The 15,981-nt window shown below is 51.0% G+C and overlaps 2 protein-coding genes across 6 annotated transcripts in view; one reads left to right on the forward strand and one right to left on the reverse strand.

The window, feature by feature from the left end:
- The first annotated feature begins 2,150 nt into the window (after positions 1-2,150).
- Positions 2,151-15,981, forward strand: part of RNF14 (ring finger protein 14) — a 41,680-nt gene continuing 27,849 nt past the window's right edge. For 2 of the 3 annotated variants that reach the window (XM_059917353.1, XM_059917357.1), the window contains exon 1: positions 2,151-2,316. The gene's annotated coding sequence lies outside the window, so the exon portion shown is untranslated. Of the gene's footprint in view, positions 2,317-3,361; positions 3,721-15,981 lie in introns of those variants that run through there. The other variant, XM_059917356.1, reaches the window with a different exon arrangement.
- On the reverse strand, positions 2,941-15,856 carry PCDH12 (protocadherin 12). 3 transcript variants are annotated; one of them, XM_059917346.1, is made up of 4 exons: positions 12,662-15,856; positions 9,169-9,266; positions 7,136-7,287; positions 2,941-3,797 (listed from the first exon to the last, which is right to left on the reverse strand). In XM_059917346.1, exons 1-4 carry the CDS (start codon positions 15,539-15,541, stop codon positions 3,328-3,330), a joined length of 3,600 nt encoding a protein of 1,199 aa, XP_059773329.1. In that variant the 5' UTR covers positions 15,542-15,856; the 3' UTR covers positions 2,941-3,327. The 3 variants fall into 3 exon arrangements, 2 of the variants coding, with proteins under 2 accessions (XP_059773329.1, XP_059773330.1); XR_009502403.1 differs by lacking the exon at positions 9,169-9,266 and having other exon boundaries at positions 3,711-3,797; XM_059917347.1 differs by lacking the exons at positions 2,941-3,797; positions 7,136-7,287; positions 9,169-9,266 and adding an exon at positions 9,302-9,497.

Below are 15,981 nucleotides of genomic sequence, written 5' to 3' on the forward strand. Positions count from 1 at the left end.
CTGATCGTGCCCCCGACCCCGGACCCATTATATTGTGCCCGGTACTCAGTAGGGACTGGAAAACACTGACCTATTTTCTAGGTACACACTATGTGCCAGGCTGAGCCTGTGCTAAAACTCCTCCCTCCTCTCCCCTGTCCTCTCTTCTCGTGTTGGAGATTTGGTTCTCTCCAGAGTCCCAAGAGTGGTAGTTGCCATCTCACTCATTTCAGCCGGAGGACAGGTAGGGTCAGTGAGCTGCCAAGCTGAAGTTGGGTGACAGACAAGGAGGCTTCCTGTCAATCTCAGAACTGCCCCCAGGCTCCGAGTGAGCACTGCATTGCACTCCTGGTGCTGGAGAATGGCTGACTATTGATAAAAAATGTCCCCCTGCGCTTTCCAAATTAAGACGACATTTAACTGAGTGCTCGCTGGCTCGCCAGCTCCTTCAGTCTCCCGGGGGACAGAGCCCATCTTGGTGGAAACAGTTTTGAGCACGTCCAAGGTCTCAGCTCTGACATCTCGGCTGATGTCAAGAAGTTTCTGTAACCTTTCTGTTCAGCACACTCGGTTCTGTCAGCATACACACCGTCTCACTCTCAGCCGGTTATCGGGGAAAGGGCTGGCATCAGCCTACTTGGAGGGGTTGCAACGTTCGGGTGAGAGCACTAACCCTCACGTACATACACCCCCGCCCTGATCAAAGGTCGGTTGCCTCAGAACAGGAACGGCTCTACCATGAGTTCTCCAGGTTCTGCGGGGAATAGAGGATCACAGTGGGCCTTAATCTTATTTAGGTCACAGACCCCTTTGAGAATCAGATGAAAGCACTGACTCCTTCCCATAGAAAAATGCACATCTTCCCAATTTTGCATGCAGTTCAGCAGGTTCTTAGATCCTAAAGCCCAACCAAGAACCCCAGGTTAAGAGCCCTTGATATATTAGAAAGAACATCATCCTGGATCTCAGATGCAGATGCTAGCGCTGTCACAAGCCTGCCGTGTGGCTCTGGGCCAGTCAGCCCTTTCTGTCTTGCCATTTCCTTGGCTATAAAATGTTCAGACTCCTTGTGACTAAAGTTGCCCATGTCTGTGGAGGTGTAGATAGTGACTGAGAGCGGTGCTGCTTATCTTTTTACAGGTCACATGTTCCTTTGAAAATCTGATAACTCCGTATCTTCTGCCTAGAAAAATGCCTGTACACAAAGTCTTGCCTGGCATTCAGGGGGCCCAAGATTTAGGACTTTTGAACTAGAGTGAGGCAGTGATCCAGTTGCGAGCCCTGGTTCCAGTTTCCCTAGGTCACCTCCTCTCCCCATCTCTTCTCTCCACCTGCCAACATCAGCTCTGCACTGAAAATCCACTAGTAATTGGGGGTCAGCACTGTCTACTCCAGTGCTGTGGTTTTCAGACTTTGTCTTCACATAATGGAACATTTTTTTTCTCTTTTCTACTCCAGTGCTGTGGTTTTCAGACTTTGTCTTCACATAATGGAACATTTTTTTTTCTCTTTTCTAAGGAAGTCTTACCTGGAGCTCCAATATAGAGAAAAGGGACTCCTGTAGCGTTTATTTACCCATTTATTCATTTATTCTTCCATTCAGTAAGTATTCATCAAGTATTGCTTTGTGCCATGTACCCGGCTGGTCAGGTTGGAGACCCTACCTGCTTGGTGTCCCCCAGCCTCTTTCATTGACTTGGGGAACCCAACAGCTTGCAAATCACAGACCTTGTAAAGAGTTTACTCTGCCTCGGAGTGAGATGATCAGAGACCTAGAGACCCTGCTCCAGAAGCATTCCTGAAGCTCCTGAAGCATTCCTGGAGCTCCTGAAGCACTATGAGGGCCTCATTTTCCTCATCTGTAAAACAGGATAATGGAATAATGATGCCTCATTGCATTCCAAGTGTGGATGGTTTTCATTATCCCTAGTTGGGAGTATGATTGGCCCATTTCTGTGGACAGTGAACATGTGTACTGAGCTCCAGAAAAAGGGCAAAAGGACAGGCACAGAAAGGAATTTTTCCCTTTAGTATCCAAGAAAGCCCCACGTTACTGAGAAGCTGAATAGACTGCTTGGAAATTTCCAGGGAAATCATAAGGCTGAGCCTTGGGAAAATATTTGCTATTTTTTTCACTCCTTCCTCTCCTGGAAGGTTTGCTGCTGTCAGTGTCAATTTCATAGACCCGGTTCACACACTGTCCTCTAGGGCCTGAATTCACTGCTGTGACAGAGGAAGATTTACTCACGATTGGTGGGTCTGGAAAGATGACTTCTGTACCTGAAGGGCTGCTTGCTGGGAAAGGACAGGAGTCTGCAGACGCCTACTCTGCATCAGGTCAGTTCCAAGTCCCTCTCACTATGTGCTTGGAAGAGCAGAGATGTGAAGGCCTCAGTGGCTTTGGAAATGTTCTTTTCAACAGTGTTTCTTGCGGGGATCTCAGGCAAGTCTGCTACTGGCAAAAGCTCACCTATGGGGGCTTTTCCTTTCCTTTCCTTGGCTGGCAGTCTAGTGTCAAGGTCGAGGGCATGGGTTTTGGTGTTGGACAAGCCTAGTTCCAATTCCTGGCTCTGCCTCCTCTCTCTGCTTGATCTTGGGCAAGACCCTCAGCCTCTCCAAGTCTCATGGCCTTGTCTGTGAAATGGGGATAATAACACCTCTCCTCCCAGGGTTGTGGAGAAATGAAATTAAATCCTATTGTAAAGGCTTGTGCCTGGCTCGTGTTAATGCTCTATAGTCAGGCTTTTCTTAGCCTTAATTTTCCAGCTGAGAATCGGATTATTTGATAATGTAGCAGCAGCAGATGAGCAGGGGTAAAGAGTACCCATGTCCATCATTGCCTACCTAACACTGTGCACTCTCCCGTCCAGGCCCCACATGACCCTCTGGCCAGGGACTGGATGACAAAAGGAACCTTCACTCTTATTCTTCCATCCTCCCTCTCGACAGGTGCAAACAGGATAACGAGCCACTGCTTTTCCTTTATTAGTAGGTCAGAGAGCTTTGCCTGGTGCCCCAGGATCCAGCCCCCCACACCCTCCAGTGTGCACCCAGGCCATCCTTTCCTGCTTGTGACACTCCTTGGCATCTGTTCTGCAGGAGGATGAACCCTCTGTGCTCTTACATGTGTTTTGCCAGCAAACACTTATCTCAGCGGCCAACTGTCTTCCTCCTCCAAAAAATCCACAGGCAGAGCCAGCCCCTAACAAGGGGTTGCTTTGGTCAGCCCGCTGTTTGTCCTGGGGCTCCTGCCTCCTCTGTGGGGCAGCACTGGTCACCTTAAGTTCCCAGGCCACCTCTGGTCAGTGAGTTCAAAGATTAGAGAAACCACCTCCTGTCCCAGAATCCTCAGGGCCTGGGCTTCCTAACATCTCCCGGGGCCCCTGGTTCCTGGATCCACAGGCCCCTGCTGCTGCTGCCGCTGCTGGTCCTGCCCTCGGCCCCCTGCTTTCCAGCTCGGCCCCCAGGGCCTTCGGAGCCCGAGGCCCCGCTGGTGGCTAGGTCTAGACTCAGGGTCCTTCCGCAGACTGAGAGCCGCCGCAGCACCTCGGAGGCGGCCTCCACCGGCACGGCGGGGCGCTGCTCCAGCAGCATCTCCAGCAGTGAGCTCATCTCCGACAGGAAGGTGCTGGCCAGCCGCGTGCCCGTCGGGCTCAGCTCGGGGCCCGGCGCCTTGCCGAACGTCTGGAAGGTCCTGGGCTCCTCCGAGGTCGCAGCGTCCGGGGAGAACACGTTGTCACGGTAGTTGGTGGCGAGGGGCAAAGAGAGTCTTGCCATCCAGGCCGGGTCGGGGACGCTCAGCCGGTCCAGGGCCAGGCCTGCAGGGGGCGGAAGGGACGCGGTGAGGGCGGAGCCCATGGCGGGCGGGGGTGGGGTCGTGGGCAGGGCGGGGCGCCGGACAAAGGAGGAAAGGGAAATGGAGGGGACCGATGGGACGGCCGGAGGTGGGCGGGAAGGAAGAGGCCCTGACAGGGAAGCGCGCCGGGCAGGAAGGCAGCGACTGAGGTCCGCGCGTGAGCTGAGTGAGGACGCGCAGGGGGAGGAGGAAGGCCTAGAATGAGAAATGGCCCGGTTCTAAAGCATCTCCCGGTCCGTAGGAGTGTTTCAGGTTTAGGTGACCTTCATCCATCCCTGTACAGCCAGGATTTTCACTCCCTCAGGACACCACTAGCTGAGGATGGGTGGCGGGGGATCCCCGTTTTTAGCCAATGCTGGAGTTCCTGGCTTGGTGCTGCCTTCGGTTCCTATTCATAATAATAGTGACCACTCATTAAGTACTTCTGTGCTAAGCAATTTACATAATTATCTCATTTAACCTCCACACAAACCTTTGAAGTCAAGAGTATTTTATGGATGAGGAAACTGAGGTTCCAAGAAGTTGTCACACAGCTACTAGGCAACCAAGCCCAGATTTGACCCCCAGGTCTGATGACTTGGAAGCCCCCTGTCACTGCACCACCCCACCCACTCTCTGAAGAGCTGGCCCTTCCTCCCCCTGGATGCTAGGTGGTTCTGGTTTCCCAGGCCTACTAAGGTCTGTACTGTTGCCTCCCGGCCCCATGCTCTCAACTCCTCAACCTTCCCCTCTCAAGCTGCAGGAAACCATGTGAAGGGGCTGGCTGCCTAAGAGCTGTCCCAGGAAAGGGCCAGGGCAGTGAAAAAGTGTCCCCCAGGCCCCAAATCCCACCATCACACTTCTCCTTTTCCCATCTCTTCAACAGAAAATCCTGTCTCAGAAAACTAGTCCCAGGCCCAATGATAGAGGCCAAGCCAGAGGGAAGAAAGTATAGGCCTTGTGGTTAAGAATGTGTGTCTTTAAAAAAAAAAAAGATACAACATCTGCTTTAACATGTATTTAATATTTGCTTAAGGTAACCTGCTTTAAAATCTGTGTGTAGAATGAAAGACTGGAAGGGGACGCATCATAGTGTTAACTGAAATTACCCCTGGGCAGAAATGATTTATTCTCTTTTTGTTTATCTACATTTGTCTATATTAACCAAATATTACTTTTGTGATTTTGAAAAGTTATTCCAAAATACAGTAAATGCTGTTTCTATTGATAAATGAGTCTCGGTCTTGCCTTCACAGTGTGGGGCTGTGCAGGCTGTGAGGCAGGGTCAGGCCCCTTCCTGACTGGTCCAGCCCATGCCTGGGGCTTAGTGACCGTTTATTGAATGATTGAATGGACATAAATATTAACCCTGGACATTTGGGAAATGTAAACCTAAGTTCCCTGAGACTCTGGGGTAATAAGGTTAGAACTCTTTTGCTGTTACAGAATCAGGCTTTTCCTTGCACAAGGTTCAGAGAGCTTTGGAAGGAATGAAGCTTGGAATGAGAAAATCAGTGGAGTGTAGGAGAATGGCTGAAATGTGATGATGAATTCACTCCGTGGCAGGTGGGCACTGGGCAGACCTGGGTTTGATTTCCTAACTTTGCAGCTTATGAGCAGTGTGACCTTGAAAAACTTGCTCAACCTCTCTGAGCCTCCTTTTTCGCTCATAAAGTGGTGAAATAGTAGTACTTATCTTGTCAGGTGGCTGTAAGCATTCAGTGAGCTCATGCAACGGTAAAATATGGTCATCATAACATCCTCAGGTGGGGCTGTTCGCTGATGCAGCCAAGACCCCAGTGTCAGGCACATTCACCAGTAGCCCCATCACAGTCCAGACCTGTGAGCAGCGCAGGCACTTCTACCCCTGCTGCGCTCTTCGTCACACCACTTGTTACCATCCCCCTGTGTTCTTTGCCCTCTGTGCTATGGGGAAACAGGACCACATGGGAACTGAGCCCACAGGTTCCAGCGCAGAGCTGGTGCACAGAGATATAATGCAAGGCAGTGAGGTCATCTGAAATTTTCTAGTAGCCACATTTAAAAAGTAGAAAAGAAAAGAGAAGGTGAAATTAATTTGTAAAAGTGTTTTTATATGTAATATCATCATTTTATCACATAATCAATATTTTAAAAATTATTAATAAGATGTTTTACATTCTTTTTTCATACTAAGTCTTCAAAATCTGGAGCGTGTTTTATACTTCTATCACATCTCAATTGGTACTAGCCATTTCACATGTGGCCAGTGGCTACTCTATTGGACCTCACAGCTCTGCATTCTAGACAATGCTGTCCTATAAAACTCTGTAGATTTGTGCTGTCCCAAGCAATATCCATTAGCCACACGTAGCTACTGAGCTCCGGAAATGTGGCTGATATGACTGAGGAACTGAATTTTTCATTTTACTTGATTTTAATAAGATTTCATTTTACTTAATTTTAATTTAGAGCCACACTGCCTGGGTTAATAACCATTGGCTGCACAACCTTGGGAAAATTATTAAACACCCTGGCCCCTCAGTTTTTTTCCTTTATGAAATGGGGATAACGAATAGTCCCTATCTCAGAAGATTTTCTCATGAGGCAATTAGAACAGGGACTAGCACACAGAAAGCACTCAATAAAAGTTAGCTATATATTTTTTTAACCAAGGCTGTCATGCCTTCAGTGCACAGAATATGTCCAGATGAGGAGCAGATTATTAACTACAGAAACAGAAAATCACAGCGTAGGTTGGACTTACAGTGTGTTACCTGAAGGGGGCTGACTGGTGCGGGGGTGGAGGGAGCTGGCAGATTCTTGAATTCTCAGGGTAAAAGGGTATTTAAAGACTTCAAAGAAATGCAGATGAGTGGTTTAGGAGGTAAAGAGAGGTCCCCTGATGGTAGGTGGGCTCAGGATGGCTTCCCTTCAATCATTGAAGGTGACTCAGGGCAGGCTGTATTACCTCTCTGAGCCTGAGTTTGCTGATCTCTAAATTGGAGCTCATAATATCTACCTGAAAATACTGTTTGGAAGCTTAACTGAGATAATGTGTATAAGATGCTTCCTTGGTACCTGGCACACACCAAGAACTCAGTAACTGTTCACTATTCTTATGATGATTTTTTTAAAATGAATAATCAAAGTAGAATCTGATCTTTAAACAAATGAAGATCTGAAGCTCCAGGGGAAGTAAAAAAAATGTTGCTGATAGTCTTCTCCAGAAATAGAATGGCTGTTTTCCTGCAGTGGATTGGAGCAGAACTCTGAAGCCTGGGCACAGGAGGGTACCGTGGGGGCAGAAGCGGGGTCGTGGTGACCCTGGGGAGTCCCTACCTGTGTAAGGGTCCAGCAGGTTCGACAGCTCTTCTTCTAGCAGCTGCTTCACAGAGAGGTCCTCCTCAGGGTCCAAGGGCCCTTCCTCCTGATCGGGTTCTGTCTGGCCACCAGCCCTGGCACCTGGGCCATCTGTGTCTGGGATTGCACTCCTGCAAAGGAAGCCGACCCAGTCCACGAGTGAGGAAATTCACACATAGATTCATTCATTCCTGCTCATGAATAGTCTTCTATTCATGCCAGCATTCATTCATCCACAGAGGGAAGTGGGTCCACAGCCCAGCCTTCAGAGTCAGACCAACCTGGGTTACTTGATCCCAGCCCTCCTGCTTACTCTGAGTCTGCTTCTTCATCTGTAAAATGGGAGTAATAAATAACACCCACCTCATGGGGCATTATGGGGGTAAAATGAGGTGTTGCATGTAAAGAGCTTAGCACAGTGTTGTAAGCAGTCAGCAAACAGAAGTGACTATGAATGCCCTGGTATTACTCACCATTGTCCCTCCATTGCTTCTCATTACCTGGCATGGAATAGGAGTTTAGTAAACTTTGATCTAATGCAGTCATCCTTCCACCCCTCCATCCCTCTATCTGAGTATGAGCTCCAGTGAGGGCAGGGATATTTGTCTGTCTTATCCCCTGCTCTCTCACCAGTGCTCAGAATAGGACTTGGCACAGAGTAGGTGCTTAATAAATACTTTGTGGACTGAGTGACTGAATGTTCCTTCCTCCCTATTTGAGGCTAAATCCCAGACCAGAAGAGCAGGTCAATAGAGGATGCAGCTGAGGTGAGGCATCCAAAAGCTACTCAGAATCTACTATGGTGTCTCTTGCTGTCTCCCTGACCCCTCCCTCCCAAAGACCCTCCCTATCACCTGGGGGAGGCCAGTTCCTGGGACTACCTCAGCATGGTGGGGGCAGGCCTGGGGGTCCTTGCTGCTTTTTTTCTGTGGCCATTTCTGCTCCTATGCAGGGGTAGCAAGTTTGCAAGTAATGGCAACAACTAATGTTTATTGAGCAATTACTCTGAGTCAGACATAAGCTTTGCAAGGTATATTTACCTTCTCATCAAACCTTTCACTTCTGTAAGGGGTTCTCTTGTTGTCCTCATTTTACAAATGAGAAAACCAAGATTTGTAAAGATTAGGTAGCTTGCCCAAGGTCCCCACAAATTAAGTAAGAATTCAAATCCAGGCTGATATGACTCTGGAATGTGTGTGCTCACCCCTACTCTACACTATTGCTAGCTATCTTTGCAAAAAAAACGACAACAAAAAGACTGTAAGTTGTCACAGCAAGAGCACTGAACCGGAAGTCAGTGTCCTGAGAGCTGGTCCCAGCTTTGCCACTCACTGGCTGTTTGACCTTGAGCAAAGTCACTTTAAGGGGAAAGGACTTAGCATTGTTTGTGTACCTCCTATGTGCCAGGCACTGGGCCATGGGCTTAGAACGCATGTGATCATTAAATCCTTACCCCATCTCTACAAGGAAGTGCGGTGACCTCTGTTTCATGGATGAGAAACTGCGGCCCTGAGGCTTGATCTGACTTGCTCAAGTTTACATAGCTGGGTTGGATCAAACTACTTAGAGCCTCAGTTTCTCCATCTGTAGCAAGAGGGAGTTAAATCAGATGTCCTCCTGAGGTCTCTTTAATTCTAGGACCGCCCAAAGGAACACACCCACACACCCACATCCTTAGCCAGGAGCGTTCATATTATGTTTAAGGGTCAAGAGAAACAGCTAAACGTTACAGATTTAAAGTTCATAGCCCAGCACCTCTGCAATCAGGGAACAGATAATCAGAGCCTCAGGGATGAAGTCACTTCCTTAGTGACTCGGGTCCTGTAAATACTATTAATACAGTTGCTCCAGGACCAGGATGCCTGGGTGGGGGGATGGATGCTGTTTGCTGCAGTCTCCCAGGGGAGCAGCGTCTGGGATGTGCTCACCCTTCCTCAAGGCACAGAGGCTGCAAGGGTGAGGACAGGCTGGTGGGGGGCTTGAGAAGCCAGTGGGGGCTACGTGCAGCTTACCTGCTGCCGCCGGGCTTGGCCAAGTACTTATTTCCCCGGTGGTTTGGTTTGGGCTGGAATTGGCCCTGATGCAGCAAGGACAGCAGCTGGGAGATTTGCTACAAGACAGGAAAAATCTGTTGACTCCACACAATTCCGACCCAGCACACTTCCTCACCGGATGTTTCCCTCAATGCCGGCGCTTTCTTTTTATAGTCTTTCCTCCAGCTTCAGATGTTTGTGGATCGGATGGGGGATGGTGAACGGTGATGGTGACGGAGGCAGGGATGTATGCAGACAGGTTCCCTGCTTGGCCATGTGTCAACTACAAATTCCCGGGACCTGGGAGTCTGAGAGAGAGAATGAGGACCCTCTGGGCCTGTCCCCCAACTCTCATTCCCCCAGGAGACCTGCTCCCGGTGGAAGCTGTGGGACGGGGGTGAAAAGGGCATGTCCTGACTATAAATGTATTATAACCTCGATAAGGATTATTGTAAAGTGTTATTTCCCCCGCTTCAGTGATGTTCAAAGACTAAGCCATTGTTGGCGGGCCAGATGTAAGACTATGTTGTACAGAAGGCAGAAGGGTGTCTTTGAATCATTCGTTTATTCATCCTTTCATTCGCTCGACAAGTATTTAATGGGAGCTTGTTTGTGCCAGGCCGAGTGCTTGCTGGGGGGCCAAGAATGAGAACAAGGCCCAGTCTCTGCCCTCAGGGAGTTCCCAGTCGGCCAGGGAGGACAGTCAGGGGAGACGGGACACAGCAGCTGCTACGGGGGGTTGCACCAGGGATGAGAAAGGGTGGAGGTCAAGTGGAGCAGAGGAAGGCCCCTCACCCAGCTTGCAGCAAGGAGGGAGTTACGGGGTGGGGCTGTGGATACAGGGGGAAGTAATTCACTTATTTCAACAAATGTTTTCTGAGTTCATACTACATGCCAGGTGCCTCTGCTGAGACCTGGAGGTTCCACAGGGGCTTGGCAAGTGGAGAGAGGGTGAGGGCCATGGTGAGGGAGGAAGGGAGTTTCGGTCAGAAGGCGCTCAAGCTGAAAGGCCAGAGGAGACGGTGGCGTTTCAGAAAGGCTGGTGAATGGGGCAGGGGTGGGTGAGATGTCAGGGCCAGGCCCCACAGGCCCTTGTGAGGGAGAAGGCAACAGACCAAGTCAAGGTCGTTTCTAGCTTGTTGTGTGATGTTAGGCAGGTTTTTAGACAAACTCAGACCTCAGTTTCCTCATCTCTAAGGTGGATCTAAAAATACCACCCAGACTTCTTTACAGGGTTGTCAGGATTAATTAGGTGGTTTGAAAGTTTGAAATGCTCTGCAGAGTCGAGGGGTTTGGGTTGTTCCTCCTAGAAATGCTGCCTCTGCCTCCCTCCTGGGCCCAGCCCCCCTCTTCCCTGAGAGGGCCCCTCTGCCCTCTGGGCAGCTCAAGACAGAAAGTGCCAACCTTAGAGGAGAGTTGGAAGGGGAGGTGGCCAGGACTGGGGTTTCACTGTGATGTGGGAGGGTCACGGTTCCATTGCCTGCCTCAGGGAAGTTCCCACCTCCTGGCTCAGGCCCAGAAACCCTCCGACAAGCACCTGCCACCCTTTTTTCGGGTGATAGGTGATACTTGAGGGAAACTCCCTGAGTGCCAAACCCTAAGTTGTATGCTGTCATTCCACAGTTAAGAGTCCAGACTCTGGAGTCAGACTTGGGTTCAAGTCCTAAATCTGCCCCTGTTCCACTTCCCATCTGTGTGGCCTTGAGGAATTACTTAAGCATTCTGAGCCTCAGTTTCCTCAGCAATAAAAAAAATAAAAGGGAATAATAATGAGACCCAGGTCATGTGTTGGTTGTGGCTATGAGGATTAAATGAGTGAAAGTCTATAAATTACTTAGTAATAGATCTTATGATAAGCACTTAATAACTGTCCAGTGGTATATAATCTTATGTCATTCTTCAGTAACCCAAGGAAAGAGATACCATTATACCCACTTTACAAATGTGGCACCTGAGGCTCACAGAGGCTACACAGCAATTAGAGGCAGGGTTGGACTTTGAAACGGGATCTGACTCCACTGTGGCACTGTGCTACTGGAAAGACAAGCATTAGGCAAGCTGCCTCTTACCCTCAACTTGATCCCAACTTGGTACCCTTCTCTCTTTCACCCCAATGGGGTCACCCACAGGGCTTGCTATCTGCTGTCTCTGTTTGCCAACCACCAGCACAGTGTTTGGCACAAAGAGCTCATTCAATAAGCATTTGATGAATGCATGGGTGAATGAATGAATGAATGAACAAATGAATGAATGACTGTCTCTGGGCAACTTCTGGGGCTGCACAGAGCCCAGGGCAGGACTCCTGAGAGAGCAGCTGGGCCCTCTCGAGGTGGCTTCCTGGGGAAGGAGTGGGGGAAGGAAGCTGTGTCCTTGCTCCGCAGGAAACGTGAGCTGATAGCCTGGCTCATGACAGAAGTGTGCCTTGGGCGGGCAGCCTGGCACAGGGAAAATGATCTGGGGTTCAGAGGAGTTGATACAGGTGTGAGATCAGGCACCATCCCGGAAAAAGCTTTCCCAGGTGTGTCCAGTAAATCCTAGGTCATTGCACACAGCCATTCATCATCCCATTTAATTCTCAACCCCGTGGGAGGTAGATACAGCTAAATTTGGCATCACAATCCCCATTTTATAGATGAAGAAAATAAGGCTCAGATGTTAATGTTGCCCAGCTCCTAAAGTGGCTGTGCTGAAACTGGAACCTAGATCTGCCTAACTCCCAAGTTCCAAGGTTGTTTCCACTGTCCTATCCCATAGGCCTAGCTGGCAAGCTCTGGGGTCTCAGGCAGGTCAAATGCGCCCCTGAGCCTGGGGGCAGTGATGCGTATGCCGGCTTGCTTCACCCGGAGGTTGCCCAGATTAGATGAGGGCAGGTGAAATGGAGAAGAGCTTTGCAGAAATCATCATAATCATTTTCTGAGTGCTGACTACACGCCAGACGCTATTCTAGAGGCTTTAAGTACATTCACTTTATTATCTTCAAGCAAACTTGGGAGATGGGTGCTGTTAACTTGGGCAACTTCAACAGAAGAGCTGAGTGACTTCCCTGTGGTTCACAGCTTGGAAGAGGTGGAGCCAGAATTTGAACCTGGGCACCTTTGCTCCAAAGCTTGTACTCTTAATCACTACCTTTGCTATGTGTCTACTTGCACAAGGCACTCTAAGTAAGTGCTCATATAGGAATTAACTGACCAAATCCTTAGGACAATTCTGCAAGGCAGATGCTCTTACTGTCATCCCTATTTTATAGATAAGGAAACTAAGGCTCAGAGACAGTAAGTCATTTGTCCAGGATCACACAGCTAAATTCTGTTGACCCCAGAGCTGTGCCCTGAACCACTGCACCCAATGCATCCTAAAGTGCGTGGTGAGCCTGAGGAATGAATGTGAAGAATGTGAGGGTAATGGGGTCTGGTGCTGTTGCGGGCGGGTGAGGGGGTGGTGACAAGAGAGGGAGCTGCCCACACCGAGGTACCTGAACAGGAGGCGAATCCACAGTGAGCTCCTCTACGGGGTTCCGCTCCGCAAAGGCAGCCACAGACAGCCGGACCAGGCTCCGCAGGATCTGACGGGGGCCTGACTCTTTCTCAGGGGCTACTTTGCCATGGAGATTCCGCTGCCGCCTCAGGGTTGCAGAGGAGGCTGGGGGGCTCAGCGGGGCCTCCTTACTGCCCTGGTCCCCAGGCACCCTCCCTGTGGGGCTGCCCGCAACCTTCAGGGGCCTTGAGCGGGGCTGGCCCGTCGCAGGTTGGGGCTCGGGAAGGTTCAGGTTCTCCCGGGAGGCATTCCTCTGCCTGGGATGGTTGAAAAGGAGGTTGACAGTGTCCTGCAGCACCTCTCGGCTCTCGGCCAGCGTTCCCTGGTTACCTTGGTTACGCAGAGTCCTGTACAGGGTCGGTGTGAGATGAAAGGGGGCCTGCAGGCAGGGGTCCCAGCCTGCTTCCATCATCGCTTCCTTGCCCACGTGCTTGGGGGGCTGCCCAGCTTCGCCAGGCTCATCCACCTGGCCCCTGAGCACAGGCACAAGGTGGATGTCCGCCTTCTGGATGTGTTTCTGGGGCCTTTTGGGCTGGTGACGGTAGGTGGACTCGGCCTCCCGACAGTTGTAGGCCCTGTTGTCCTTCTTCTCCGTCCGGCAAATGGACATAATCAGAGCCAAGATCAACCCGGAGATGGCCAGCAGTACGACCAGGCAAATCACTGTGAGCACCGATGTGCTCAGAGCCCCAGGCTCACGGGCTGAGTCCCTCAAGTGGTCCACACTGGTGACGAAGAAGACCCTCAACAGGGCTCGGGTCTGTAAGGAGGGGCTGCCTCGGTCTTCCACCACGATCTCCAGCTCCCACTCACTCCCAGTGAGGCTGCTGGCATTGGTGATGTTGATGAACAGCTGCCCCAGGTGGGGGCTGAGGACGAAGAGACCGGCTTCGTTCCCACTCTGAATGCTGTAGAGGAGCTCTCCATTTGCCCCCGAGTCTGCATCTCTTGCTACAATGGTCACCAAAAGGAATGGCCGGGAGCTGGGGGTGGCCTGTGGTGGCATGTCAGTGCCTGCTGGACCCACGCCATTGGGAGTTTCAATGGGCACCAGCAGGTGACCTGTGGAGGCATTTACAAGCACCGAGAGGCTGGCTTTCCCATCGCTGAGTATGGGGTGAATCACCTCTGGGACATTATCATTGGCATCCAGGAGGCTGACCCCCACAGAGACACTGGATGCAAGCTGGGGCTGGCCCCTGTCCTCTGCGATCACCAGGAACTCAAAGCCGGCCATCTGTTCATAGTCCAGTGACCTCTGAGCGGTGACCTCGCCTGTGTCTGAGTCAATAGCTACCAAGTGAGAAACTGGGGAGTCCTGGATGTGGTATGAGATTTTCCCATTAACGCCCAGATCTGCATCATGGGCCTTGATGGTAATGAGGTGAAGAGAGGGTAGGTTGTTTTCCCGAGTGGAGACCTGGTACCTGCTTTTCTCAAACACAGGTGCGTTGTCGTTGGCATCACTGATCTGAATGCTGAGCTGTTTCTTGACTGATAAGGGCTGGGGTCCTTGGTCTTGGGCCAAAAGAGTGAGGGTATATTGCGGCCACTGCTCTCTGTCCAGCGTGGCATTGGTTAGCAGCATGTATGTGTTGCCATTGGTCCTTTTCAGCCTAAAGTGGCCCAGCTCTTGGCTCAGCCAACAGTGGACCAGACCATTGTTTCCTGAGTCTAGGTCTTTTGCCATGATGAGAGCAATGAAACTGTCCTTGGGAAGAGCTTCGGACACCAGTGATGGTTGGGAGGCCCATGTGATGTGGATGCTTGGGGTGTTGTCATTGACATCCAGAACCTTAATGAGAATTTTGCAGTGGGCTGGGATGGGATTGGGACCCAGGTCCCTTGCCTGGACGTCCACCTCGTAGGCAGGATTTTTCTCATAGTCTAGGGGTTGACGCAGAATCACCTGGCCTGTCTTGGCATCAATACTGAAGGTGTCCAGCACCTCTGGAGGCACATGCTTACTGAGGAAGTATTCCACCTCCCCGTTGGGGCCTTGATCAGGGTCTGTGGCAGTCAAGTTTATGAGGAGAGTACCAGGGGAAGCGTCTTCTTGGATTTCAAGTGCCAGCGAGCTCTCAGCAAACACAGGGCTATTGTCATTGGAATCCAGGACATTGACCTTGACCAAGCTGGTGCCTGACTTGGGGGGGTTCCCACTGTCATAGGCAGTTAACACCAGATCAAAAAATGAGTGGATTTCCCGGTCCAGCTCCTTCACCACCACGAGTTCTGCGTGTTTGGTCTCATCGGGCCCCACAATGACATCCAGGGCAAAATGCTCGCTGGGAGACAGGGTGTAGGAGTGCAGGGTGTTGGGGCCAGTGTCTGGGTCCAGAGCTCTGTCCAGGGGGATCCGGGTGCGCAGGGAGGCGCTCTCAGAGATTTCCAGCTCCTGCTCACCTTTGGGAAACCGTGGCTGGTGGTCATTGATGTCCAGCACCTGGATCTCCACGTGGATGAGAGCCAAATCCCCTGTGGCAAGCACGTCAAAGGAAACCAGGCAGGGATCCTGCTGCCGGCAAAGCTGCTCCCGGTCCAGCCGCCTCCCTGTGCTGAGCAGGCCGTCCTTGGAGTCCACCTGGATGGGGAGCGCCTGAGGCAACTGCAAGACCTGGAAGGCAGCCCCTGCTCGCCCAGACCTCTCCTCCCGGCCCAGTTCCTGAGACAGCTTCCCTATCACTGTGCCGGACGGTACTTCCTCTGACACTTGATATTTCACAGTGAGAGTGGCGACCTCCTGACAATCCCCTGAAAGGAACAAGTAGCCACCTGGCCCCAAAAGTCCCAGCAGAAGTGGCAGAAGTCGCATCATGCTTACCGCCAGAGTGGGCTAGATCCAAAAACCGCTAGAGTTCTTCAAAGGCTGGGCAAGTCCTCCAGTGTTTCCTGGGGCGCTTGATTAGCCCTGTTCTCCTGCCCCCAGACCTGCTGGCACAGCCTCGTCCCATAATTAGTTGATGGAGCCAGCAGAATTCCCAGGCAAGGCCATCTTCATCAGAAGAGATTTGAGGGGTCCAAGGACCAATGAAGTAAAATTGTCCAGGGGCACTGTTGGTCCCCGTTAGCAAATGATGGACAAGAGCCGGTCCAGGAGGGACTTGACCCAGTAGAGCAGGATGTGGGGATCTGACTTCCAAACAGTTGCTAGGCTGGGGAAACAGAGAAGCAGCTTTTTCCTATGGAAACCCCACCTACAGGAAAAGGGAGGGCTATGAGTTTCTATGCCAATTAGAGAAAGAGAGTTTCCGTGAA

Source organism: Balaenoptera ricei, chromosome 3 (assembly GCF_028023285.1).
Source record: "Balaenoptera ricei isolate mBalRic1 chromosome 3, mBalRic1.hap2, whole genome shotgun sequence".
Lineage (NCBI taxonomy): Eukaryota > Metazoa > Chordata > Mammalia > Artiodactyla > Balaenopteridae > Balaenoptera > Balaenoptera ricei.

Excerpts from the sequence above, each read along its gene's own strand:
- PCDH12 (XM_059917346.1), bottom strand. The coding sequence starts at position 15,541 with ATGATGCGACTTCTGCCACTTCTGCTGGGACTTTTGGGGCCAGGTGGC. Across the intron at positions 9,267-12,661 it reads TGGATTCGCCTCCTGTTCAG|CAAATCTCCCAGCTGCTGTC; the intron begins GTACCTCGGTGT and ends CCTGTCTTGTAG. Across the intron at positions 3,798-7,135 it reads CCTGCTGGACCCTTACACAG|GCCTGGCCCTGGACCGGCTG; the intron begins GTAGGGACTCCC and ends CGCCCCCTGCAG.